The sequence below is a fragment of the Rissa tridactyla genome, chromosome 2 (genome assembly GCF_028500815.1).
Source record: "Rissa tridactyla isolate bRisTri1 chromosome 2, bRisTri1.patW.cur.20221130, whole genome shotgun sequence".
In the NCBI taxonomy this organism is placed as follows: Eukaryota; Metazoa; Chordata; class Aves; order Charadriiformes; family Laridae; genus Rissa; species Rissa tridactyla.
In genome coordinates this window covers 95,650,932-95,672,952 of record NC_071467.1, presented here as the reverse complement: position 1 = coordinate 95,672,952, position 22,021 = coordinate 95,650,932, and the positions used below count along the sequence as shown (strand labels likewise).

Here is a 22,021-nt window from a genome sequence, read left to right as displayed (position 1 = left end):
TTTTAAACCTTACCCTTCACCAATTTCTTTCAGCTCGAGCCTGATTCTAACTGCAATTACAATGATTTTATATTCCCTAAGAAATAGAATTTGTTGTTTTCTACTATCAAGAGAACAGAACTAAACTGCTTCCTCCATTCTTTTTCTTTCATCAGCACTCATTCTTGCAGGTATTTCTTTGCAATCCTGTTAGCTGGAATACCATTCTTTTACCCCTCTCCTTCACATTATTTTAACTCCCTCTGAAAGCACCTATTTTTGCCACTGACTGTATCCAGCAAACTCTCTTTGCACTAGCCCCATTATCTTTTCCTACTATTTAGCATGCATATGCAGAAATCTATAAATACATATTCAAAGCTGACTGTGCCAGCTACAATCAATTTCGGTTTTCCGGACCTCTTTTTAATTGCTTAAATCTTAGCCAAATTTTGTTCATTCTGAATGAAAGTTCAATGCCAGGTTTTAGAGGGAGTGTTTTATTTTATTTTTAATGAAGGTGTCAACCGTAACCAGTTCAGTTTCCTGATGCTTTACCAGTACGCTAAAATTCTTAAAATCATCCATTAAGAACCTCCACCGCTTTCCAGTTTTGAAATTTGTCGACAGAAGGGGAGAGGGGAGGGGTCTGCAGGGAAAAACAAAGAAACCAGAAATGAGGAACACACCTTTTGTTATCCGTAGGAAAATCTATACCTGTCTCTGGGCAATTAAAGAAGCTCAGAAAGCCTGCTGCTCACACATGGCAAATGAAGAGATTTCCAACATAGTTTCACAATGAGTTCAAGCAAGAGGCTCGGGACAACCCTGCTTCTGTGCCGTCCCTCCCGTCCCAGGCTGCCACCAGCAGCGGGGTGGGTGTACGGCACCAGGGCACCCACCGACCCAGAGCAAAAATCACCCCCCGCCCGTGATGCCAGCGTAACTCACTCTGGGTACCGCTGCTTCTTCCACTGCAAATACACGAGCGAGGAGGGCAACACGAAGCAGGGAACGAGTGTCAGGGTGGGGGAAGGTAGGACCTCTTCAATTCCTCCTCCTCCTCCAGGGGCAATGGCTTCAACCCGGCTCGAAACCAGCTGGGAAACGATGACATTAACGACGTTCCTCTCTAGAGACTTCTCCCGCAGCGAGCATTCCCTCCTGGCTGCTGGGGCTTTCTCAGCACCAGCCCCAAACTCTGCCACGCGATGATGAACGCTCGCCTGTGGGACCGATTTCCTTCTCCCCTCTCCGGCGCCGGGTGCAGGCGAGGTCCATCAGCACGCTGCTCGGCTCTGGCGGCAGCAGCCCGCCTTGCAGTTTGAGGTCCCAACACGCTGATGACTCACAGGAGAAGCGTTGTGGTTCGATACGGTGGAATTTCTTGGTTTTTTAGTTCTGCTATTTTAAAAGCTAGGCAGTAACCTTTAAGAACACCCTCTAAATGTTAAGATTGTGAGGCAAAGCAGTAAGAAGCTGAAGAATGCCAAAAGTAAGGGTGTTTACGAAAACTAAACCAGTGCACAAAATGGGCTGTGCTCACCGCTTGGCTCTGTTGACTACCAGTTACTTCATCATCTTTTCCATTATTTATCCACCGAGCGGCTCCTTCACAACACTAACAACTTTATCTTCTGAGCCCTTAGGAGCCAATGTGGTACTGGCATCTCCAATTTGCAGGCAGCAAACAGAGGCCTAGAGAGACTAAAAGATTTGCCAAAAGTGTTGGCTAATCTTGGATCTACAACTTCAGTCACCTAGACCTTGATTTTTTTTTTTTTGATTTTTTTTTTAAAGGTACTTAGCCCTTTTGCGGTGTTTTCCATCCAAATCGTATCCATAGTGGACCGACTGTGCAGTTGCAAAAAAACTCAGAATTTTTGCCTGGGCATCTCAATTTGGGCAAAACGCAGAATACACAATTAGTGGCTGGCTGCAAAGTTTCGGTGTAACACAATTGCTCCGTCTCACACAAGAAACTCAGCGGTGGAGGCAGGAATTCAACGCAGCTGTCTCGAGGCAACACTGAACAGTGTTACCCACCCTACTATTCTTTTCCCTCTTGCAGTCCACTCTCGGCAGGCTTTTGTCCATCACCTGTGGCCACTGACTTAAGCCCCAACCACCCCGTGCAGTGAGCAGGACCAGAGCCTTTTGAAAACACATCAACAAGTTTAGGGACAGGTAACAGGGAGACAGGGACAGGACAGGCGATGGGAAAGGGCGGCAAGTTACAACTTGAAATCCAGCCTTTCTTACACTGCAGAATATTTTAGGCAGCTTTTCACATGTAAATATAGACATTATTCATATTACAACAGAATTTAATGGCTGCAGTCAAGATGATCTCTAATGTGCCAGATGTTGGGCCATACATACCATAAGAAACAGCCTAAAGATCTTACACTCTAAGCTAGTAAAACAAAAACAAACAAACAGAAGAAGAGAAACATTATCATTCCACATCCCAGATGAGAAATACAAGGCACCGAGAGAGTACTTCTACGGTCTACAAGAGATCTGCTCTATTCATTGCATTACAGGTGGATCTGCTGGTATTCCAGCTGACGGTACACCAACAGAGCCATTCATTCTCTTGACCTTCATGAGAGAGGCTTCGGGCTCAAATTTGGTTTGTAGAAGAAATTATAGGAGAAAACAATTTGATACACAGAAACAAGAACTGCTGCCAAATGAAGGGATGCTTCTACAACAAAGTCACTGAGTCAAAACTCTGACTTCTTGTCCCACCTGTGTCTCACTCATGTCCCGGAAATTTAAGCAAGACGCATACGCAACACCTTTACAGATGTCCACAGGTATGTCACAGAGCGCACACTACTAGCACTTCTGATGCACCTATAGTGCACCAACAGCCCCTCAGAAATACCCTGGAGCAGAGCGTTATTTTTGTGTCAGAAACACCACCAACACTCAGAAGTCAGACGTTGTGCTTGCACGTTTCTTTTGAACCAAGCAAGCACGAGTTACAGAAGTGAGCCTTAAGAAATTTCAGAGGCTTTTTAAAGTCTTTTGATATAAATCATGAACTAAAGCAGAACACACCAATCAATTACCAAGTTTTATAGACTACGCGGCCAAACAGTAATAAGAAATACCAACCTGTCAGCTTTCAGTGTAGACAGGCCTGTTTCAGTACTGAAAGCACAGCAGAATTTTAAACCAACTCAAAGAGCTAAATCACACTTAAGGCATAGCAGGTGCCTGGCTCTTCTGGACTTCGTAAGACCCAGAACTTATCCAGTTTTCCAGCAAACTTAAGCACGCTTTTCAGATTACCGCAAAGCTATCAAGCTACTGAGCACAGTTCTTCATAGTATACTTGCATTTCCTTATTAAATGCAAAGCGTTAAAAGATTTGGAGACGGCTGTTGAACTTTACGGGCCCATCCGCCATTTGTGTCAAATAGGAGTGTTTGACTGAGAAGGAAAAACAGAAACAGCAAGGACTTGTTTCGTTAAAAATAACAGAAAGCTTATCTAGGAAGAGACAAAGTTCAAAATATTTCTGTTACAGTTTTGTATTGGTGAATCAGAGCACTGTGCTAAACACCGTACACCATGACAAATGAGGTTTCATTTTAAACTCTGCAACTGGGTACCTCTATGTAAACAAAAACATGAGCTGTTTTTGCTTCTATATCCTCACAACCACCCGACAGCAAACCAAGCCCACTCAGCCCTGCTAAAAGCATGATTCTCTAATGTAACTGTACTTCTGGGAATACATTACAGCTCCGATGAAATGTTTTGGTACACCAGTGTATCAATTGGCCATGTAAACACAGGGCGCAGCCGCACGCAAAGTAGTCTTTTCGTTAGTCTCAGCGAGATAAAACTTCATACAACAAATAAAACACGTCAAGAAAAGACGACCTCCGGGTGTCAGAGTAAGACGGATATTTTCCTCTTTTGCAGCACACTTGTTTTCTGGAGTGATGACGCTTTTGATTAGCAACGCGATACATGTATTTGATATTTAAGAGGCTAAGACAACATCAGGAAGACCTGCTTGGAAACTCAGTTGCAGCCACAGAGCTGACAGGTAACCCACGCCAGGCTCTTCCAAGGTGTGCCTTTGGCCTTCGCAACTATTAAGCATTTTTTGGAACTTGCGTGCATCCAAACTCTCTCCTGTTGAGACATGCGAAACTGGAATTTCTCTCCAATTCTAGCCCTTCTGCTAGGGCTGCCCACGACTATTAAGTTGGCCAGGAGACCGAGTCGGACACAGTGCACAGCTCCTCTTACCAAAGCAGACCACTTGGTGACGAGGGTAAGGCTTTTCACGCAAGGACACAGAAGCAGGGAAGGCTGATGCGACACAAAACCACCACGAAACGAGCGCAGCACAGCAGATGCCTTTTCGGTACCCTTCAGACCCAACACGCTGATTCTGCCAGCGTCAGGCATTAAAACCATGTCGTTAGCACACAGTCACGAAAACAAATGGCCAACTAATTTAATTTTTTTATTATTTGCAAAATAATGCTTCCCATATCCTGCCCTCTTGATACAGTGTGGGTTTTTTTTACAGCAGGAAAATGAAGTTAGTATAGCACTATATTGACTCATCTATAAAAAGACAGTGAAAGCCAAGAAGGGGGAGAGGGGAGAGGACCTCAGCACATACAAAAAAAAACCCATAAGAAATAAATTTGATCTTCACTGATCCTGATACTTCAGGGGCACCTGCTAATCTGCCAAAGGCTGTCAGCTCTCTCAGAAGCATACAAAATGAGTAAAATCAAGCCATGTCACAAAAAGAAGAGCCTTAAGGTTTCCTGCCAAAATCTTAAATTTAGCTCTCTGTATTAAACAACGCTACTTCATTTTCCCCAGACAATAAGGTTGCTTACGGTAAACACAGGCAATATTAAAACCTTCACAACTTATTCCTATGCTGCAGCAAACCTCAAATTGTGTTGTGTTTTTTTTTTTTTTTTTTTTTTTTTTTTTTGCGTGGGGGATGTTTATGGTAGGGGTTTTTCCGTGTGGTTTTTTTTTTTTTTTTGGGGGGTGGGGGGGGTGAGGTGCAGGGGGAAGGAGAGAGGGATTGAGTTGGGGTGGGGTTTTTTTTAGGTGAAAATACTTCAGTTTCTTGGACTTGGTTGTTTTCTCAGGCAGACTCGGACTGCGAGCGCAACCCAAGCAACTCAGCCAACACACAGCAGGATAGAGAGCGTCAAGGGCTGGTCAACAGCGATCTCTCAAAGAAGTTAAACATTGACGGGCTCCGGACAAGTCCCGTTAAAGCGACTTGATGGCCATGGGGCAACCAGAGGAGTTGGGACAAGGGAGGCAGAAGCCAGGTGGGGCCACGGAGCATTCTTTGTACGTAGTACAAAAGGTGACAATCAGGTTAAGACAACTTAAAAAACACCTTTTAACCAATAAGTACAGGTTACTTAATCGTACATCTTAAGTCTTCCAAAAGCTATAAAACATAAGAGTTTGACGAGTTTCACCTTCGACCACAGACATTTATTCTTTTTGCAGATTCAGTTATCATCGATGTTAATTGCCGTGGATTAAACCACAGCATTTAAAAAACCCCACAGTTTTTAAAGTTTTAATGGTTAAGAGTGTCAACTTAAGATGGGTCTAACTTCACATACATAAACATAAGCTGTCAGAAAGCAGACCTGCAAAATGTTTCAGCCTCCTCAAGTTCCAGCAAAAACTGAGGGTTTAAGCAAATGTTTTCTGCAATATTCTCAGACTGATAAAATGACTAAAGAAACTGAAATCCAGTTTTCCTCATTATCTAGACTAAAAATGGAAATAGGGCATAACTAATTGGAAATAAACTGATTTTTCAAATCACTTCACCTCTAATAACCCCTGATAGTAGCAATACATGCTCACAACGTGATGAAGTTTGCAGCACCTGTGTAGTTTTAACAATCACGTAACCATTCGGACATCATTTCAAACCTTGGTCTCACTGTATACCTCTGTTTCCCTTCTCAACATTTAACCCATCTTAATTCATTCAAGAACTCCGTTAGTTGTGGAAAAATAGGAACTCATGAAAACTGCTATTACAGGGGGCGATAAAAGCTAAATGACTGGGGAAATTATGCAAAGAAAAAAAAAACAATTAATTTCTTACACAATTAAGAGTTTAATTAGATTATTTATTTTAAATGCATTTATTTAAGTGAATAGAAAGCTTTACAATAGACTTAACTCCTATTAAGTTTCAAGCAACACAAGAGTAGATATCAGACAGAGTACTAGAACTAGATCACCCTCATATTTGATCAGAAAACATAAGCTCAGCTATGTCAGCAGCTTAGTAAGCAGCAATATTAAAAACTGGGCTCTAATTCATCGCTTCGCGTTCAGTGAGAAGGGGAAACGGCATCACCTAAATGTGAAATTCCCGATCTGTGATGGAGGCTTATCCATCACACGAAACAAGGCACTTCCTGAATAAAAACACTGCAAAAATGTCTTCTCCAGCAGAGGCTGTTAGTGGTAGCAGTGATAACAGTCCGCAACCATGAGGCCTCGGATACAGCTGCATGCACTGGCACTTGAGAGCTTCTCAACTATAAACCGACTGAAACACACACGGATGTTTGTTGGGTTTTGGCATAAAAAAAAAAAAAAAAAAAAGTTGAAACCGGAATCAAATGCTGTTCCTGCCCCTAAAACTTTATGTTGACGTTTGTGGTTTTGTAATCGCTTTTATTCTCCGAAGGGACGCTTCCATACTGCAACTGTAAAATGCACATTAAAAAAAAAAAAAAAAAAAGCTGATGACAGCTACACGTGAGGGCGCAGGTGGAAGCATGTTCTCCCAAAAGCTGCGTACCGGGGTGGGGATGGCAGCGTGTCCTCCCTCGACACACGCATCCGCTCAACAAATGACCTGTCTTTTTTCCCCCTCATTTAAACCCTCCGGGGCCACTTCTACCAAGACAGTAACAAATAACCGGAGCATCAGACTCCTCACATTCATCTGCCAGTCCCGCGCCGGGTTAAGCGCACTGGGATTTTTGTTCAAGGAAACGCCCGGACACATAAGCTTGCCAGTTTGTGGAGCGGGTCACTTGCCCGCTTGCTGCTTTCCATAGCCAACAAGCTACGGCGAAGGCAAAGCACAGTGAGGAGACCCAGAAGACCAAGGTCAAACCTAGCGTGGGTGGCAGATGATAAATAGCGGGGAGGCATGCACAGGAGGAGAGTCTGATGCCCTCAAAAGCAAGCCAAACTGATTGCTATTAACAAAAACAACTACCGGCCATCAGTGCTCGTGCTGCTTCTACGCTACATGCGTTTCCCACCTCCCCGTATTATTTCAACCGTAAATTCTCTGGTAAGAAAACTACGTCTTCCTTCGCATTCTCAACGTTCATGCTGGTTATTGCTGTAAGCTGAAGGATATCAAGAACGCTGTCAAGCACACAGACTGCGAGAATAAGAACAGATTCCACTTATTTCTCTCAAAATTAGAGCTGTCTCGCGGCCGACTCCCAAAACTTGCTTGCAAACTATTTTTGGATCAAAACAGACTTCTTAAATACGTATTCCCTTAACCTCGTAATTGAAACTGCAACCGAGTTTCCCAAGAGCTTTTCTTTCTCAGCTGAGAGCTACATACCTCTCAGATTTCTGGGATGTATCTGCTTTGTCCGAGGCATTTTCCTCTAATCTCATACACCACTTTCTCCTCTCAGAAATGGAAAGTACAGCAAGCAGAGAGATGGCAGCTCCATAAACTTGTCAAAGGGGTCAGTTAATCCGTATGCTAAAAAAGAAGAGAGAAAGAAAAGTTATGAGACTCATGCATTAATAAGGAAAACAAAGATACCTATCTGCTCCCTTCCATCCTCAAACGGCCACAGAAATTAGCGATGAGCAAGAAGTATTTCTGTACCTATCCTTTTACAGAGTGAAATGTTCCAATATCTTAAGAAAACTACATGAGGGTGAAACTCCTTTTGGGATTACTCAGGAAGCATGAGAAAACCAAGACACTTTTCCACATTTGTCAGCTGTTTTCTAGCCAGAAAACGTCTTCCAACAACTCGCGTCCCATGCAAATAAATCCAGAAAACTAAACAAAATTTTGACATCAGGCTTCAAGATACGGATCTTCATCTCGGAGCGGGGGGAGAGCAGAGCGGAGGGCAAAGGCAATAATCCGCCCTCCTCGTAACATCAGCTGCCTCTGGGTGCCTTACGTGGAGCGTGGAAGTCCAGAAGACCTCCCCCCCATGGGATATTTCTGCCGAAAAATCAGTTTACAGCAGAGAATCCCACCGGCTCTTGACCCACCTGCAAGCTGTTGCGCAGCAAGTTTCTGCCCTTGGCGTGGTCCTGCCTCCTGCATTTACAGGAGGCCGCAGCCAGGAAAGCCCCGCTACAGATAAACCCCACGGACCAGGGACTTCTTTAGTAGCCTCACACTCAGGTTTGCTGCTAAATCGGCACAAACCTACATTTGCATCCCCAAACCTGCATCTCTTTCAAGATTAACAAAACTTCCCCACTTCTCAAATACTCTTAGGATTTGCCTCCGGTTTAAGGAGCATTTCGTTTAGTTTCTGAAATCCTATGGGATGCGATATCTCCCACGGAACTATGGCAAACTACTTACGCACAAGAACTTAAAAAAGAAAATGACTGGCGTAATTCCACTCTCCTAGCTAAACAAAATAAAAAATTTAACACTTTCCACTTTTTCTTTTTAAATACTAATACCACCTCATGTTAAGAGATTAATTATTTTTTTTTAATAAACACTAGGAAGAAATTTTAAAAATTCATATAAACTTCAGAGTGGCCCCTAATATGGACAAGCTGATTAAGGATAGCTACTTGAAGGAAGAAGTATGTAGGATTTTTAGTAAGTATTAATTGGGGGTGGGTGTTTGTTTTTTGGGGGTTTTTTCCCACATTTTTTTTTAAGACAAGCAGTTTTTATAAAAATGGAATTCAAACCCACTTAAAATAGACTACTTGCAACCACCCCTTCAGTCTACAGACTGTTGAGGAATACAATCATTAATTTTTAATGTTTCTTTTGTCTGTTGCTGCATAAAAGGACCCAAACAGGAGAAGAAACTGACTGCAACTGACACAAAGGAAGGCTGGAAAATGTTATTCTGACTAATGGTTCTTCACTAAGGGTATTACTGCACGGTAAAGGAAAAACAGGGAAAAATCCAAAACAGAGCACACATCTTGTCAAGTTGCTCGCTCATACCACTTTATCTGTGAGGATAACAGAAAGATTTAGAAATTAAATAAAACCTTATGCTAACAGGTCCGTTTTCCCGGGCGCGGACGCCAACTGGAAAGGCAGAGGAGTGGCTGAAAGGCTTGAAGCAACAAGCACCCCCTGAACCCCAAGTCCCCCCCCTTCCTCTGGGTGCTGCCGGGCTGAGGTTTGGTTTTGTTTTTTGGGTTTTTTTTTTTTTTTAAAGATTATCATAAACACCGTCGCTTCTTTATGCAAGCTGTCTGGAGCAGGAGTTTGAAATCCCCCGGGTACCCCCTAAATCACAAGCACCTCCCGATGCTCCCCTGCAGCACAAATGACATCTTAATTACGCTCCAAAACCACCCAATTTCCTCCACCCCCACCACCCCCCCCCCGGCCGGTTCATCAGCAGGACTCATCCTTTCGCGGGGGGGGGGGGGAAGAGATGGCCGTGCGAAAGCCACGGCTGAAACACACCGCGCAGGGAAGAAGTCATTCCCTCCTTAATTTGAACCAAAAAAAAAAAAAAAAAAAAAAAAAAAAAAAAAAAAAAGGGGGGGGAGAAGGTGAAACCGGCCTTTGCAAACGCAGCGGTCACATCCCCCCCACCCCGCCCCGCAAAAAAAAAAAAAAATAATTAAAAAAAAAGCAGATTAGGGGAGGCAGGCAGCCCCCGGGGCCCCGAGAGCCGTCGGTATGTGCGGCTGCAAAAGGAAAGGGAGAGAGGGAAGGAGGAAAAAAAAAAAAAAAACATGAATGAATAAAGAGGGAGGAGCCTGGGAAAACCCCTCTGCAACGCCGCACCGAACAAAGCGCTGCACACATGCCGGCGGGGGGGGGGGGGGAGAAGCCCGGGGGGGGCGGGGGGGGGGGGCCGCAGCCCGGCACCCAGCGGGGCCAGGGCCGGGGAGGGCGGGAGGAGCGCGGCCGGGGGTCCGCGGTACCCACCTCCCCCCAAATCCTGGAGGGGGGGCACACAGATAAACCCCCCCCCCCCCTCGACACACACACACACACCACCCCCCGAGCGCTGCCCGCCTGGGCACCCCCGGGAGGGAAGAGCGGAGTCCCCGCGCGTCCCGGCGGAAGGGACTGGGGAGGGGGGTGGGGGGGTGTAGAAGGGGGGAAGCGGGGCCTGCGGTCCTCCCCATCCCCACCCGCCCCCCTCCGCCGCCGCCGCCGCCACCGGCGGAGGACACATTGTGTTGTGGCTGCCGCAGCTCCGCGCAGGGATGGGGGGGGGGGGGGTTGGAAGAGAAGCTCCGGCCGCGGCGGGGAGCGCCCGTCCCGCCCCGCACCCCCCGCGTCGTCCCCTCCCCACCGCACCCCCCCGAGCCCCCCACCCCCCCCCCCTCCCCCCGCTCCCGGCGGGGCCCGCTGCAAACCTGGCGGAGGGGCCGGCGCGGCGGTTGATGGCGGCGGCGGGGAGCGCGGCGACCCCTGCGCGGCGGCGGCGGCGGGAGAAACGGGGGGGGGGGGGTGTGACTGGGAAGGGAGGAGGGGAGCGGAGCGGAGCGGGGGGGGGGTTGGGGGGGCCAGGAGCCTCCTTCACTTGACAACCTCAAACACAAACATGACCCAGCGCCGCCGCCGCGCACGCACCGAGCCCGGCACCGACACCCACCCCTCCTCCATGCACCGTCCCCGTCCCCCCCACCGGGGGCCGGCCAAGGCACCGCCCCCCGGCACGGCCCCCCCCGCCCCCGGGCAGACCCCTCCCCCCCCCCGCCATGTCCCGCACGGGAGCGGACCGACCCCGCACCCCCCCCCCCCCCCGCCTTCACCGTCCCGCGGGGCGGTGGGGGGGGACGGACACACGACATGATGGAGGGGGAGGGAGACGGACACGACACGGGACACACGGAGCCTCCCCCGAGGGGCGGGGCGGGCCCGCCGCATCCGCCGGGCTCCCCTCGGGGAGAGACGCGCTGCCCCTCCCCCCCCCCCGCCCCGCCCCTCCCCCCCCTATCCCCGGGCGCCCCGGTCACTGGTGGGGGGAGGGGCGGGAGGCGGCGGCGCGCGGGCCGCGGGGGCGGGGTGAGGTGGAGGCGGGGGGGGGGGGGGGATGAGGGGGGGGAGGGTATTTTACCCTTTTCTCACTTTCTATTGCAGGAAGCAGGGGCCGGGGAGCAGTGACGTCACCGGGTCTCCCGGCCCCGCCCCCACCCTTCCCCGGCCCCGGGGCGGGGGGGTGGGGGGTGGGGGGAGGGGTCGGGGGGAGGGGTCACCGAGGGGGTTTCCTCGCGGCCCGGTGGGGGGAGGGGAGGGACGGGCGGCGCCGCGCGAGGCACAACAGAGGCTTCCCCGCCGCCACCCCCCCGCTTCCCCGGTTGGCATCCCGGGTCACACACACACAAACACCGGCACTGGGGCTGTGCGGTGCCCCGGGACAGTGGGGGGGGATCCTCGCCGCCCCTCGTCGCCGCAGCCCCGGGGGGTGGGTGGGTGGGTATGTGTGTCTCCTTGGGGGGGTCCCGGTACCGCCGCCCCCGCGGGCAAAAGTTGCGTCTGGGCGCTGCGAGCGCCGCGCCGGTACGCGTCGCGCTCCCCCCTGCCGCCGCCCGGTTCCCCCCACACACCACCACCCCCCCGCCCCCGGGGGCACCGGCACGGCCGGACACGCACACACGCAGGGAGCCGGGGCTGACGCGGAGATCCCGGAGGTTCCTCCCCGCCTGCCCGGCCGGGCTTCCCCCCCCACAACACGCCCCCGCCGCACGGCCCCGCCGCGCCCCGTCGGGGACACTCACCGTGGCGCCGCGCATCCTGCCCGCCGCGGCGGTAACTTTTCATGCCGGGCGGCAGCGGCAGCGGCAGCAGCAGCAGCAGCAGCCAGAGCCCCTCGGCCGCCGCCGCCGCCGCTGGAAGTGGGCGGGGGAGGAAATACGAGGAGGAGGCGCCTCGTCCTCTCCGCCGCGGCGCCCCTTTTTTGGCCCGGACGGCGGGGGTTTAGGCGGTGGGGGCCCGGCCGTGGCGTGGCCTGGCCTGGACGCCGGGCTCCTGCATCAGCTGTGCGTGGGGTGTGTGTGGTCTGTGTCCCTCTGTCCGTCCGCGCCAACATCCCCCCCCCCCCCCCAAAAAAAAAAAAAAGGGAAGGGGGGGCCTGGGCTTTTTAGCACTGAGGAGGAAGTGGGGGGGGGCCTTTTGTATTCTAATTATTTAAAAAAAAAATCCAAAGTCCGTGACAAAGAAGTGCTGGCAGCTTTTCGTGACCACTCGGGTTTTCCATCTTTTTTTTTTTTTTTTTTTTTGGCGTTCAGAGGCAGCACGTGATGGGTTTAGCAAATAAACCCAATTAAATATTGCTGTCCTTCCGCCTCCCGTGTCTGCGTGCCCCTGGCAGCCCTTGTTGTCCTCAGCTGTGACCACCCTACCGCCTTCCCTTGTGAGTTTGGTGTCCATGCCAGACCCTGACCAGCGCCTGCCTTAAGAGAACGTGACCACCGTTTCCAGAGACTTTGAGTTTTTCCGAGGGCCTTCTTTCAAGCCCCATTTAATCACGCCAGGTTTTCTTAAGACAGGCAAGTACTTTCACCCCCATTTCACATGGGAGAAACCAAGGCAGGAGGATGCAGAGTAGCTCAGTGCAGAGCTGTACACAGACACGAGACCGCTTCTGGCCACAGGCACCGTGTCTCTGGGCTATTTTTCCTCTTGACTTCACTTAAATTACCGTTTGAAAACATTTATGGCTTACAGTGGTGGCAGGTTCTCTGCTGTGGGTAACCTGTCCTGCCTCCTGCCTGGAGGCAACAGAAGTATTCACTACACAGAGGGCAAAAAGGCAGTGGACAACCTGCCTTCACCCTGCCTGGCTGCTCTGCAACTTGGCGGTTAGGGACAGAGACGGTATTCATCATAGAATTAGAGATTTATGAAAAACCAGACCCTCAAAGAGTATCTTCCAGGAGAAATGTTGTACTACTACCCCAGTTAGAGAAGAAAGCGATGACTTTTTTTTTTTTGTTAGCAACTGTGCTTGTCTCCCCTTCTGGTTGTCAGACTTAGGGCTCTGATGTGCTGAAGAACAGAGTTGCCGTTAGCGTGAACGCATCGATATGAATGTGATCCTGCAGGTGCCCTAAGCTTAAATTGGCATACCAAGTCTGACCAGTCACAAACCTGAGGTCGAGTGACCTCTGAAACGATGTCTAGACCTCGACTTGTTCTGGCCAGCTGCCCCAGCGAGCCTGTCCCACTGGCCTTTGCAATACATGGCATCTGGCTCTTTCTTCTCCTACTCATTGTCTGAAAGCTTCAGGTTGTTGTCATCAGGGAGGAAGCATTAGATGCTGGCCCTTCCTCACGAGATGCCTCAGAAAAGAGGATTCGCCGCAGCTGCTGCTGAAGGAAGTCCTAGGTCACCCAGCTCTTTGCCACGGACCTGAATAAGTTCAGAGTAGGAGCTCCAACATGCAGGTTGAAATGAAGGACGACAGCAAACCCCCTGGAGCCAGCGGGAAACTGTTCTTCTACTAAAGGTAGTCAAACTGCATCCCGCCCAGCAGCGTGAAAACGTGTTGCTCTCACCACATGGATATGCACAGGAATATAATAGGTGCCCTTACTCCACAAACGAGCACAAGTTACAAGAATGACTCAATGAGATGTCAGAGGAGACAGGTCCCCAGGGAGGCTTGGGGCACGTCAGATGGTGCCAGCTGATCCACCCTTGAACTTAAACCCAGCCATCTCAAGGTCAGTTTGGGTCAGAGGACAAAAACGCAGAACTGAAAGTCTGGCCCCGTGAGGTTATTCCCACGGCCGTCGGAAGAAGTGGACGAGGAGGCAGCTGTGAGCTGGCGACGCTCAGCCTGTGCACCTCCAGCCAGCAGAGCTAAGGGCTGAAGAGCCACCTCCAGCCCAGCTCCGGGTTGCTCCAGCAGCTCCCCTACCTGCCCCAGCAAGTAGAAAATACAGTCCCAAGGGCAGCCTTGGGAAAGCTTGGAAGAGATGGCAATACCAGGCTGTTCATCCCAGGCAGAGCAGACCGCTTCGTCTTTTTCTGTGTTTTTCCATCAGCAAAAAGGAAGCGCATACCCACTCAGGGAAGTACTTTTCCCAAAGTACTGCGGATGATTGCTAGTAGGAGGCACATCGTAATCTTCTCAAACCTGCAAACGAGTGGAATTCTTTAAAAGTTCGCAGCAAGACCTAAAATGCCACATCAATATGCACACTGGAAAAAAAAAAATCCTTTGTGGCAGAATTTAGATACTTTTAAAATTTCACCTAAAAGGAGCCCTTTAAATGACTGTGTCTGTATCTGAACGGGGAAGATTATTAAGGCTTTTTTTTTTCTTTCTAAAACTCCACTGCATTTTCAGGAGGACACCTATTTTTAAACATCCTCTAGATTTACGCTCAAAACCCCTACGCTCAGAAACTAGTATTCTGTAATGGCTCACAGGTATTTTATGTATAAGTATATACACATACACACATTAGGCTCTCAAGAAACCATGATACATTAGGTACTTTTAAATAATTCATTGTTAAGCACCCCATGATAAATCTCTAGTTGAACAGCATGTGATTTTGCTAGAACTCTTGGTATATATTGAATGTGAAGCACTGTGGCAAATTCAACTATGCTGAGCATCAAATGTGAAGATTTTAAATTGTACATTACATCCTGACACGCAACCGAGAATCTTTGTTATTAAGGCTTCAGGGAATTTTTGAGGGAACTTCTGAAGTTCTGAAAAGAAAAAAAAAAAAAACAAACCCAAAACCCAAGACTGAGCACTATTTCTCTATAGATGTTGAGACTTTCTCAGAGAAGGGAAATTCCATAAGTAGTCTGTATTGAATTAACATAAAGGTTTCGCTAAAAGAAATGCTATCTATTAGCTTGTGCTCTGAGGCTCCTCACTCGGCGCTATTCAGATGAAAGCCAGAGGATCTTGGCTTACCTGGCATAAGGAGCCGATGCTCAGAGCGTTTCCAGAGCTTGTCGCCCCTGCAGCAGGGCCGGAGAGATAGGGCAGCAACCGCTGCTGCCGGGGGAGGTCATTTTTTCCCCTCTTTTCTCCAGCCGTAGCTGTCACCCCAGATACTCGCAACTCTCCCTTGTCAGCAGCGGCCAGACGCTTCCCTGGAGGCAGGCAAAGATGACAGCAGGGACCTGGCCGTGCCCTGCTCCCCGCAGCCTGCTGCTCCCAGCAAGGAGATGGTCCTGGCTGGGACATTTTGTATGGCAGCGTCCTGTATCTCCTCGCCTGGCAGGATGTCCTAAAGGGAGACATCCCTTAGTCCCCTAAATCAAATCTCTTCCTTCGGATTTGGAGAAACTGGCATTATATAATGGAGACGTGTTCTATTCCAAAGAATTTTGGCCCAGCCTTACATTTTACTTACACACATACACCGCAGCTCTGTGTGGTGGTCACTGGCGTGGACCCCAGCGGCCAAGGGAAGGTGCACATCTGTCCAGCTTTAGGTTAAGCAAGTGATCTAGGGCACAATTTACTGACAGAGTGTCATCTTTTTCCCAGTCATTATCAACCAGACATTTCAATGAACTTCATGATCGCCGATGCCATATCTAGTTATTTACACCATGTTCATCTTAATGATATCAGAGTGTCTCAGACAAGAATCCCTGTGTCTAAGGTGCTGTGCTAAAAACTCTTTTGGTGACTATTTGTCCTCCTCCCTCCTTGGAAGAGCCCCAACTGCTGTGGTGCTCCCCCAGGGGTAATGATGGAGGAGCTCTCTCCACAACAGCTCCTCCAGGCAGGGGAAGCAATCCTCACCCTACCTAAACCACCACCACAGCCTGACCTCAGCCTTCTTTCCTCCCAGCACACGAGACCTCACGTCTCTGGTCACAGGACAAGAGATCAGACAAGAGACCGGTCGCAGAGCGAAGCAGCTGCTGAGGAGAATGCCTTCTAGCAGAGTTCCTTCGAGGTCTCCTTTGGTTCTACAAGCTCTGGCGAGACTAGCGCCGTGCCCACACCACCTGCAGCATCCTCCCTGCAGAGACACTGGACGAGGCCAAGAGCAAGAGACTCATCCTCAGCACACTTTGCCGGCTGGCCGCCCTCCCTGCCCGTCCAAACCTCCCATGATGGCATGCCAAAGTCTAAGGAGAAAAAAAAAAAAAGGAAGAAATTAAACCCAAACTGGTTAAACCAGTGCTGCCTTTTTCTCCAAGAGGCAGCCCCAGTGGCTGGCATATGCTGTGCCTATGCCGCTGCTGCTGCCCTGCGCTGAGGAGCATGAGGAGCAGGCTGGACCACCGCCATGTGATGAATGCCTCGTACTCAGCACACCACACGCCTGGCAGGGCTTTGTGGGACGTGACATCAAGCCCTTCTGGGAGGGACGTGATTGCCACGCAGAATTGTGAGAGGTGGAGGATTCGGGAGAAGGCAAAGGCTCACCGGCAGCGCAGGATACCATCCCATTGGGGTTATATTAAAGGGCTGAGCCCAGCTCAGACTCCCTTCCTCCTCCCCAAGATGGAGCTCACCCAAGGCCCTGAGCACAGTCTTGTGTCCAAACACGAGGCAAGTTTGAGCTTGGGCCGGTGCTCTGAAGTTAGCGTAGATGTAGCCACGAAAAGCGAGTCACAGACCTTTTGGCTTTCCACTGAAAATTGCTTCTGTCTTTTCAGAAAGAACAGTTTCTCTGCAGGCTCTGTGCTTTTACAGCCCTTTTACTCCCTTGCACCCATTATTTTTACTCCTAACTGAGGTAGACAGGCCTCTTGCCATCTCTGAACTTTTTCATGAAGTTGCTCATATTTTCCACTGCATCTCCCCTTCACCTCAGCTCGCCAGATCACTCTGATCTTTCTTTCTCAGTAGCTCTAGGTTCTGAACTGTTCATTTAAATACGGTGTGGTTTGCCAGCATTTTTTTTTTTTTTGCTAAGCCTTTTATTTTATCTGTTAAAGAAACAGAAGACACATGCATTTAACGCAAGTGCATCTTGCCAAGATGCTTTCAGTGGTATGCTTTTTCTTTAGATTCAACCATAAACACTTCAACATATCTGAATGATTAAAAAGCATTTCATCCCGTGCCTTCTTCCACAAGTATTTTTGCCATTCTGTGGCACTCTCATTTGGTGTTTGCCACAGACACGCATGGGAGAGATCTTCTAAATATCACCTTCTGAGCACATTAAGTTAGCTTAGCAGCTCAAAGGTTGCAGGGTTAAAAGGAAATAAGCAAAACATCATTATTTTCTCTGGAAATGCTTTCCCTTGCCTCCCTCCCAGTACAGACATGAATATCAGAAATCCACAGAGAGGATTCGATTCTATTCTGTTCCCCATTCTATTGAAAAATCTCACACAAGTTAAAATTTCTTTGATTACTGGTATGTTTACTTTGCTAGGCATATTGCAGATCATTAGGCACAGATCAACAACAAAGCTTCAAGTTCCTTTAGCCTTGTTCCCCTGACTGTGCAGTGTCATACAAGTCTGTGGAATAATTACTAAATTGGCCAAGAATACAAAAATACAGCATTGTTCACACATTAAGGAAAGTCATAAAATCAAGAGGCTTCTGAGGTAGAATACAGCCGCAGCTAGCACGCGAAGAATGCCACATCTGTGATTCCCTGTACAAGGTTATTTGCGAAACTACACGAGGGATGGAACAGAACGCACTTGTTCCGTGGCCTTCCCTTGTGACGAATAGCAGATATGGGGACGAGATGGTACTACGGAACAGATAAGCGGCCTACACACTACCCAAGCCAACATTTCGTCAAATGTTGATGAAATGCTGTCCTTTGTGCGAACTTTGCTCACCACAATGTACCAAAACACACCTCCATCCCGGAGGCTATCCGCCCCCGAGGTGTGAACACTCCTCCTTGAATACATTAATCATAATAAAAGTACGTATGACTAAAGTCACTCAAACTCCACTTTGAAGATAAAAAATAGTATAAAATAGCCCGAGAGAGAGGGGATGCCGGGGAAGACACCATTGCGAAGAATTCCGTTGCTGATTTCTGGGATCAGTCGACGGGCTGAGCCTTTCTTCCCCCCCATAGGGACGCCTTTGGGTAAGACTTCGATTACACCGAGCGCTTTCTCGGGGACCTAGAAATTTCTCTAGAGAATCTCTACCCTACATTTATAGCCAGGCTGTATCGTTTATAATTTGTCGTGCGTTTGTATACTTAACAATATCTTTATTTGCACGTGCTTTGCAGACAGTGTATTTATCACCGGCAATCCTAAAGAACCTGTATATCTGTTGCTTAAATAAACTGCACTGTTTGAGTAACTAGTCATTTCGCTTTCTCACTGAACGCGACCAAAACTCGAGAGAGGCCGTGCTAGTTCAGGAGCATGACTAGACTGAAGGTGCAGTCCACTACTAGTGTATCCAAATCGTAATAGTTTAATACATATTAAACACGATTGGACTGATAGTGCTGAATTGGGCATCACTCAGAATTTAAACCTAGCCACACCTAGCCTCCCGCCTGGGTGAGGAGTGTTAGAACGCAAGGGGGTTTATCTTCTGCCAAAACTGCTTGGCCCCTTTTCACGCAACAAAGTCATATACGGAGTATTTGCAGTGGTGCTTCAAAAGCCAGACAGATAGCACCTCTTTTTTGTAAGCTGTGCTATTTCTGTCATTTAAAGATGTTCAGTCCTCCTTAAATCCAAATGTCTACAACAATAACTAGATGTATGGTTTTGTTTTGAATTATTTCAGTGCCTTTCTCTTAATAATCCTGCTATGTAATTTCCTCTCTTTGTGGAGTCCCCTGAAAAATCGTTTCCTCTAGCTGTGGCCAGCGATTCTGTTAATTCTTTTTAAACTAAGGCTAACAAGTGTCAGGCTCCAATGCCGAGGACTGTAGAAAATTTTCAAAACACACTTCAGCAAATGAATGCAAGTCGAAAACACGGCACTTGCAGTCTTGCAGCTGTCCCAAAATTTCACAAGGCTGCCACTGTAGAAGCCATGGATCTCATTTTCCAAAATCCTATCACAGCAGCATGACTGCATCCTATACCCATTTTCACACATCAATAAACAATTACCCACGTAGCGTACAAGACAGAGGAAAACGAGGCGTAGGAGAGCAATGATGATATAAATAAAAGAGACCTGTTTCAAGGCTGGCTTCTCGCTGCAGAAAGGAGAGAAATATTTTGGGTTTGTTTTTTCATGGATCAGCCGAAGGCTGCTAGGTAGCCCAGGGAGCCGACATCCAGCCCTCTTTCCCACCTGGCTGGGCTCTTGCTCCAGGCTGGCTTGGAAGTCTCCTCTTGGGCTTCAGGTCCAGTTGCCTGTTGCAGACCTCTTCCAGAAAGTTGTGCCGTGGGCTCATCGCGTCCCAGCTGAAGCCCCTTTTCACCAACAAGGGATAAGACATTTCACAACTGACTATGTCTTCTGTTTAAACACTGTAATGTCTTGAAAGGCAACACCAAAATGTGGTCTAGGGTGCAACAGCCGGCCTCAAAGCTGTTTGTCTGTTGGCTTAAGAAATGGTACAACAGAAAAAGTACACTTTGTTTACTTCAAAGGTGAATCATTCCCCAGCCTTGTCTTTACAGCAAGCGTTAAGGCCTTTTCTACATCACAGAAATATTACATATATCTTATTTCAGTCAAACTGTGGAACAGCCATACTGGAGGATCAAATGTGCATACATTTGTGGGAGGAGAATCTGACACCGATGCACAATGAAGCTTGCAGGTAAGCTCATGGCAACGCAGGGAAGGCAAAAGTTAAGACATCAGATCCTCCACTGGCTTAAATTGGCCTAGTTTCTCCAAGATATGTACATTATATCATTGCCATAGAAATCCTACAGAAGGAGCGGCTGGCCAGCCCATAAAACCACAAACACGGCACGTGCTCACCTCTGAAAAATACCAAGTTTGGCACGGGTGACAGGAGCCCAGGTCAATAGTGGACCAGAAGAAATCCAGCTTGGAGGCCAGACCTGCTGAGATAGAGACCCAGCCATGGGAGGGAGACGCTGGGGGTGGAGGTAGGAGAGGAACTGGCAAAGAACAGCTCATCTCCCTAAAGGCTTCGGGCACCAGTGTGCAGAGACGGGGAAGAGTATGCAGCACAGCTGTGGATCCCTCTCTAGGGAGGTATTTCCCTCATGGAGTAATTTTTCCTGTGTCTATCTTCAGGAAAGAATTTGCGTGTCTGTTAAGTCCCGCTAATGCCAGCGAGCGCGCCCGCAGAAAGCCACAGCATATGCTTGAGGGTTTCTCATATCAAGTTTTACAGGCACCGTTTAAGCACGCGAGTTATCCCCTTGGCTTAGTGGGACCCCTCGTGCCTCGAGCCCCTGATGATCTTGCCATAGCCTCAGCAGTAAACTTCAAACGGAAAAAGAAAGTGAATATTACTAAATCAAACAAGGTTCACAGGGAACTGAAACGTAACCAAACCCCTCCTCCCCCCCATCTAAGGCTCCATTTTGTGTATCTGATCCTGTGAACAGCTTGCACAACGAGGCACCGAGATCAATGGGGCTAGCAAACCACAGGTTGCGCTTTTCGTTGAGTCAGAGGCATTGTCTGCAAACATTCAGGGCCTGTTCTGCAATGCTTCTCCACGCATGATCTCATTATCAAGGCTGCAGTGCCGTGCTGGTGTAGTGCTTTAGAGATCCTTCTCTGCTAAAAAAACACAACTGTGCATTACTTTTGTTGTGTCTTAAATAGGAATACACAAAGCTGTAAAAACCCTTCTAATTATGTTTAAAAACCAATCACATTAAAACCAAAGCTGATGCCAAGAACATTTTAATCACACAAACCAAGAGATGCAGAAACACTTCACTCCACTGCTATGGGCTGTAGAATGAAGTAAGCATGATAATTTCAGCCTGGTTTAAGGAGGCCAAGCTCATGGTACCCACCTTTGCATCTCTCCTTTTCCCTACAAGCTGCCTATAAAACAAGCTGCCTATAAAAACAAAAGGGGTTTTTGTGTGTTTTGGGGTTTTTTTCTTCTTTTTTTTTTTTAATACCCTTTCCTTTTACACACTTTTAAAAATTATGCTTTCATTCCCTCCTCCCATTCCCAGGGCCCATCTTGCTGTTGTGTGTTTTGTCTCTTTATCTAGTTCTTCCCCACACTACTTCTCTCCCAACTCCACAGCACCTTTTCCCTACCCAGGTTACACGGGGAGATAGGTGTTCCACCTTATTTTCCGCCAATCTGGATGCGTCTTTTTGAGAAGCTGCAGGTTAGGAAAGACAGAAGCTTCCTTCACTCACTTCTCTATCATCCTTCCCCTTGGCTGACCGTTTGGCGCATACCTCTTAAGGAGCTCTCAACAGGAGCACAGAAAGGACATGGAGGTACAAAACGACTCTTCCTTGTTTTAAAATCTGGGACCCACTGCCCAGTCCTGTTACTGCTGAGACCAAAACCATTCCTTCATATTGTGGAGTTGGCTGGATGAAGTGACAAAGAGTAATCAAAAGCTGATTCTGGAACTCCACTGCAGAAATACCATCAGCTATGGAGTCCCAGTCCTCTTGACCTGTAAAACACAAGTGCGCTGGTCTGACTGATAAGAAACAGCGAGTACAACCCAAACGCCAAGCTCTGGAAACACTCACATGAACCACATCCGTGCACATTTCTTACCTAGACAAGCAATGCTTCACAGGCTCAAGCCAATGACGTGAAACATTGAAAACAGGATTATCTTTATTTGTGGGCAAATTCCTCTAGCCAAATCTGAACCACAGATCTTCACATCTGAAAATAAAAGCCTTATCTAGATTTTCTCCTGCGCTGCAGTTATTACAGCAATGCCGCCAGAGACTTCCGTTC

The 22,021-nt window shown here is 48.4% G+C and overlaps 1 protein-coding gene across 7 annotated transcripts in view; it reads right to left on the bottom strand.

The window, feature by feature from the left end:
- HIVEP1 (HIVEP zinc finger 1) overlaps positions 1–12,121 on the bottom strand; it is a 131,189-nt gene extending 119,068 nt beyond the window's left edge. For 5 of the 7 annotated variants that reach the window (XM_054193491.1, XM_054193492.1, XM_054193499.1 and 2 more), the window contains exons 1-2: positions 11,971–12,121; positions 7,616–7,762 (exon numbers count right to left, since the gene is read on the bottom strand). In XM_054193491.1, coding sequence (XP_054049466.1) covers positions 7,616–7,655 — 40 coding nt within the window. In that variant the 5' untranslated portion in view covers positions 7,656–7,762; positions 11,971–12,121. Of the gene's footprint in view, positions 1–7,615; positions 7,763–9,270; positions 9,305–10,605; positions 10,691–11,970 lie in introns of those variants that run through there. The other 2 variants (XM_054193493.1, XM_054193494.1) reach the window with 2 other exon arrangements.
- Positions 12,122–22,021: the final 9,900 nt, after the last annotated feature.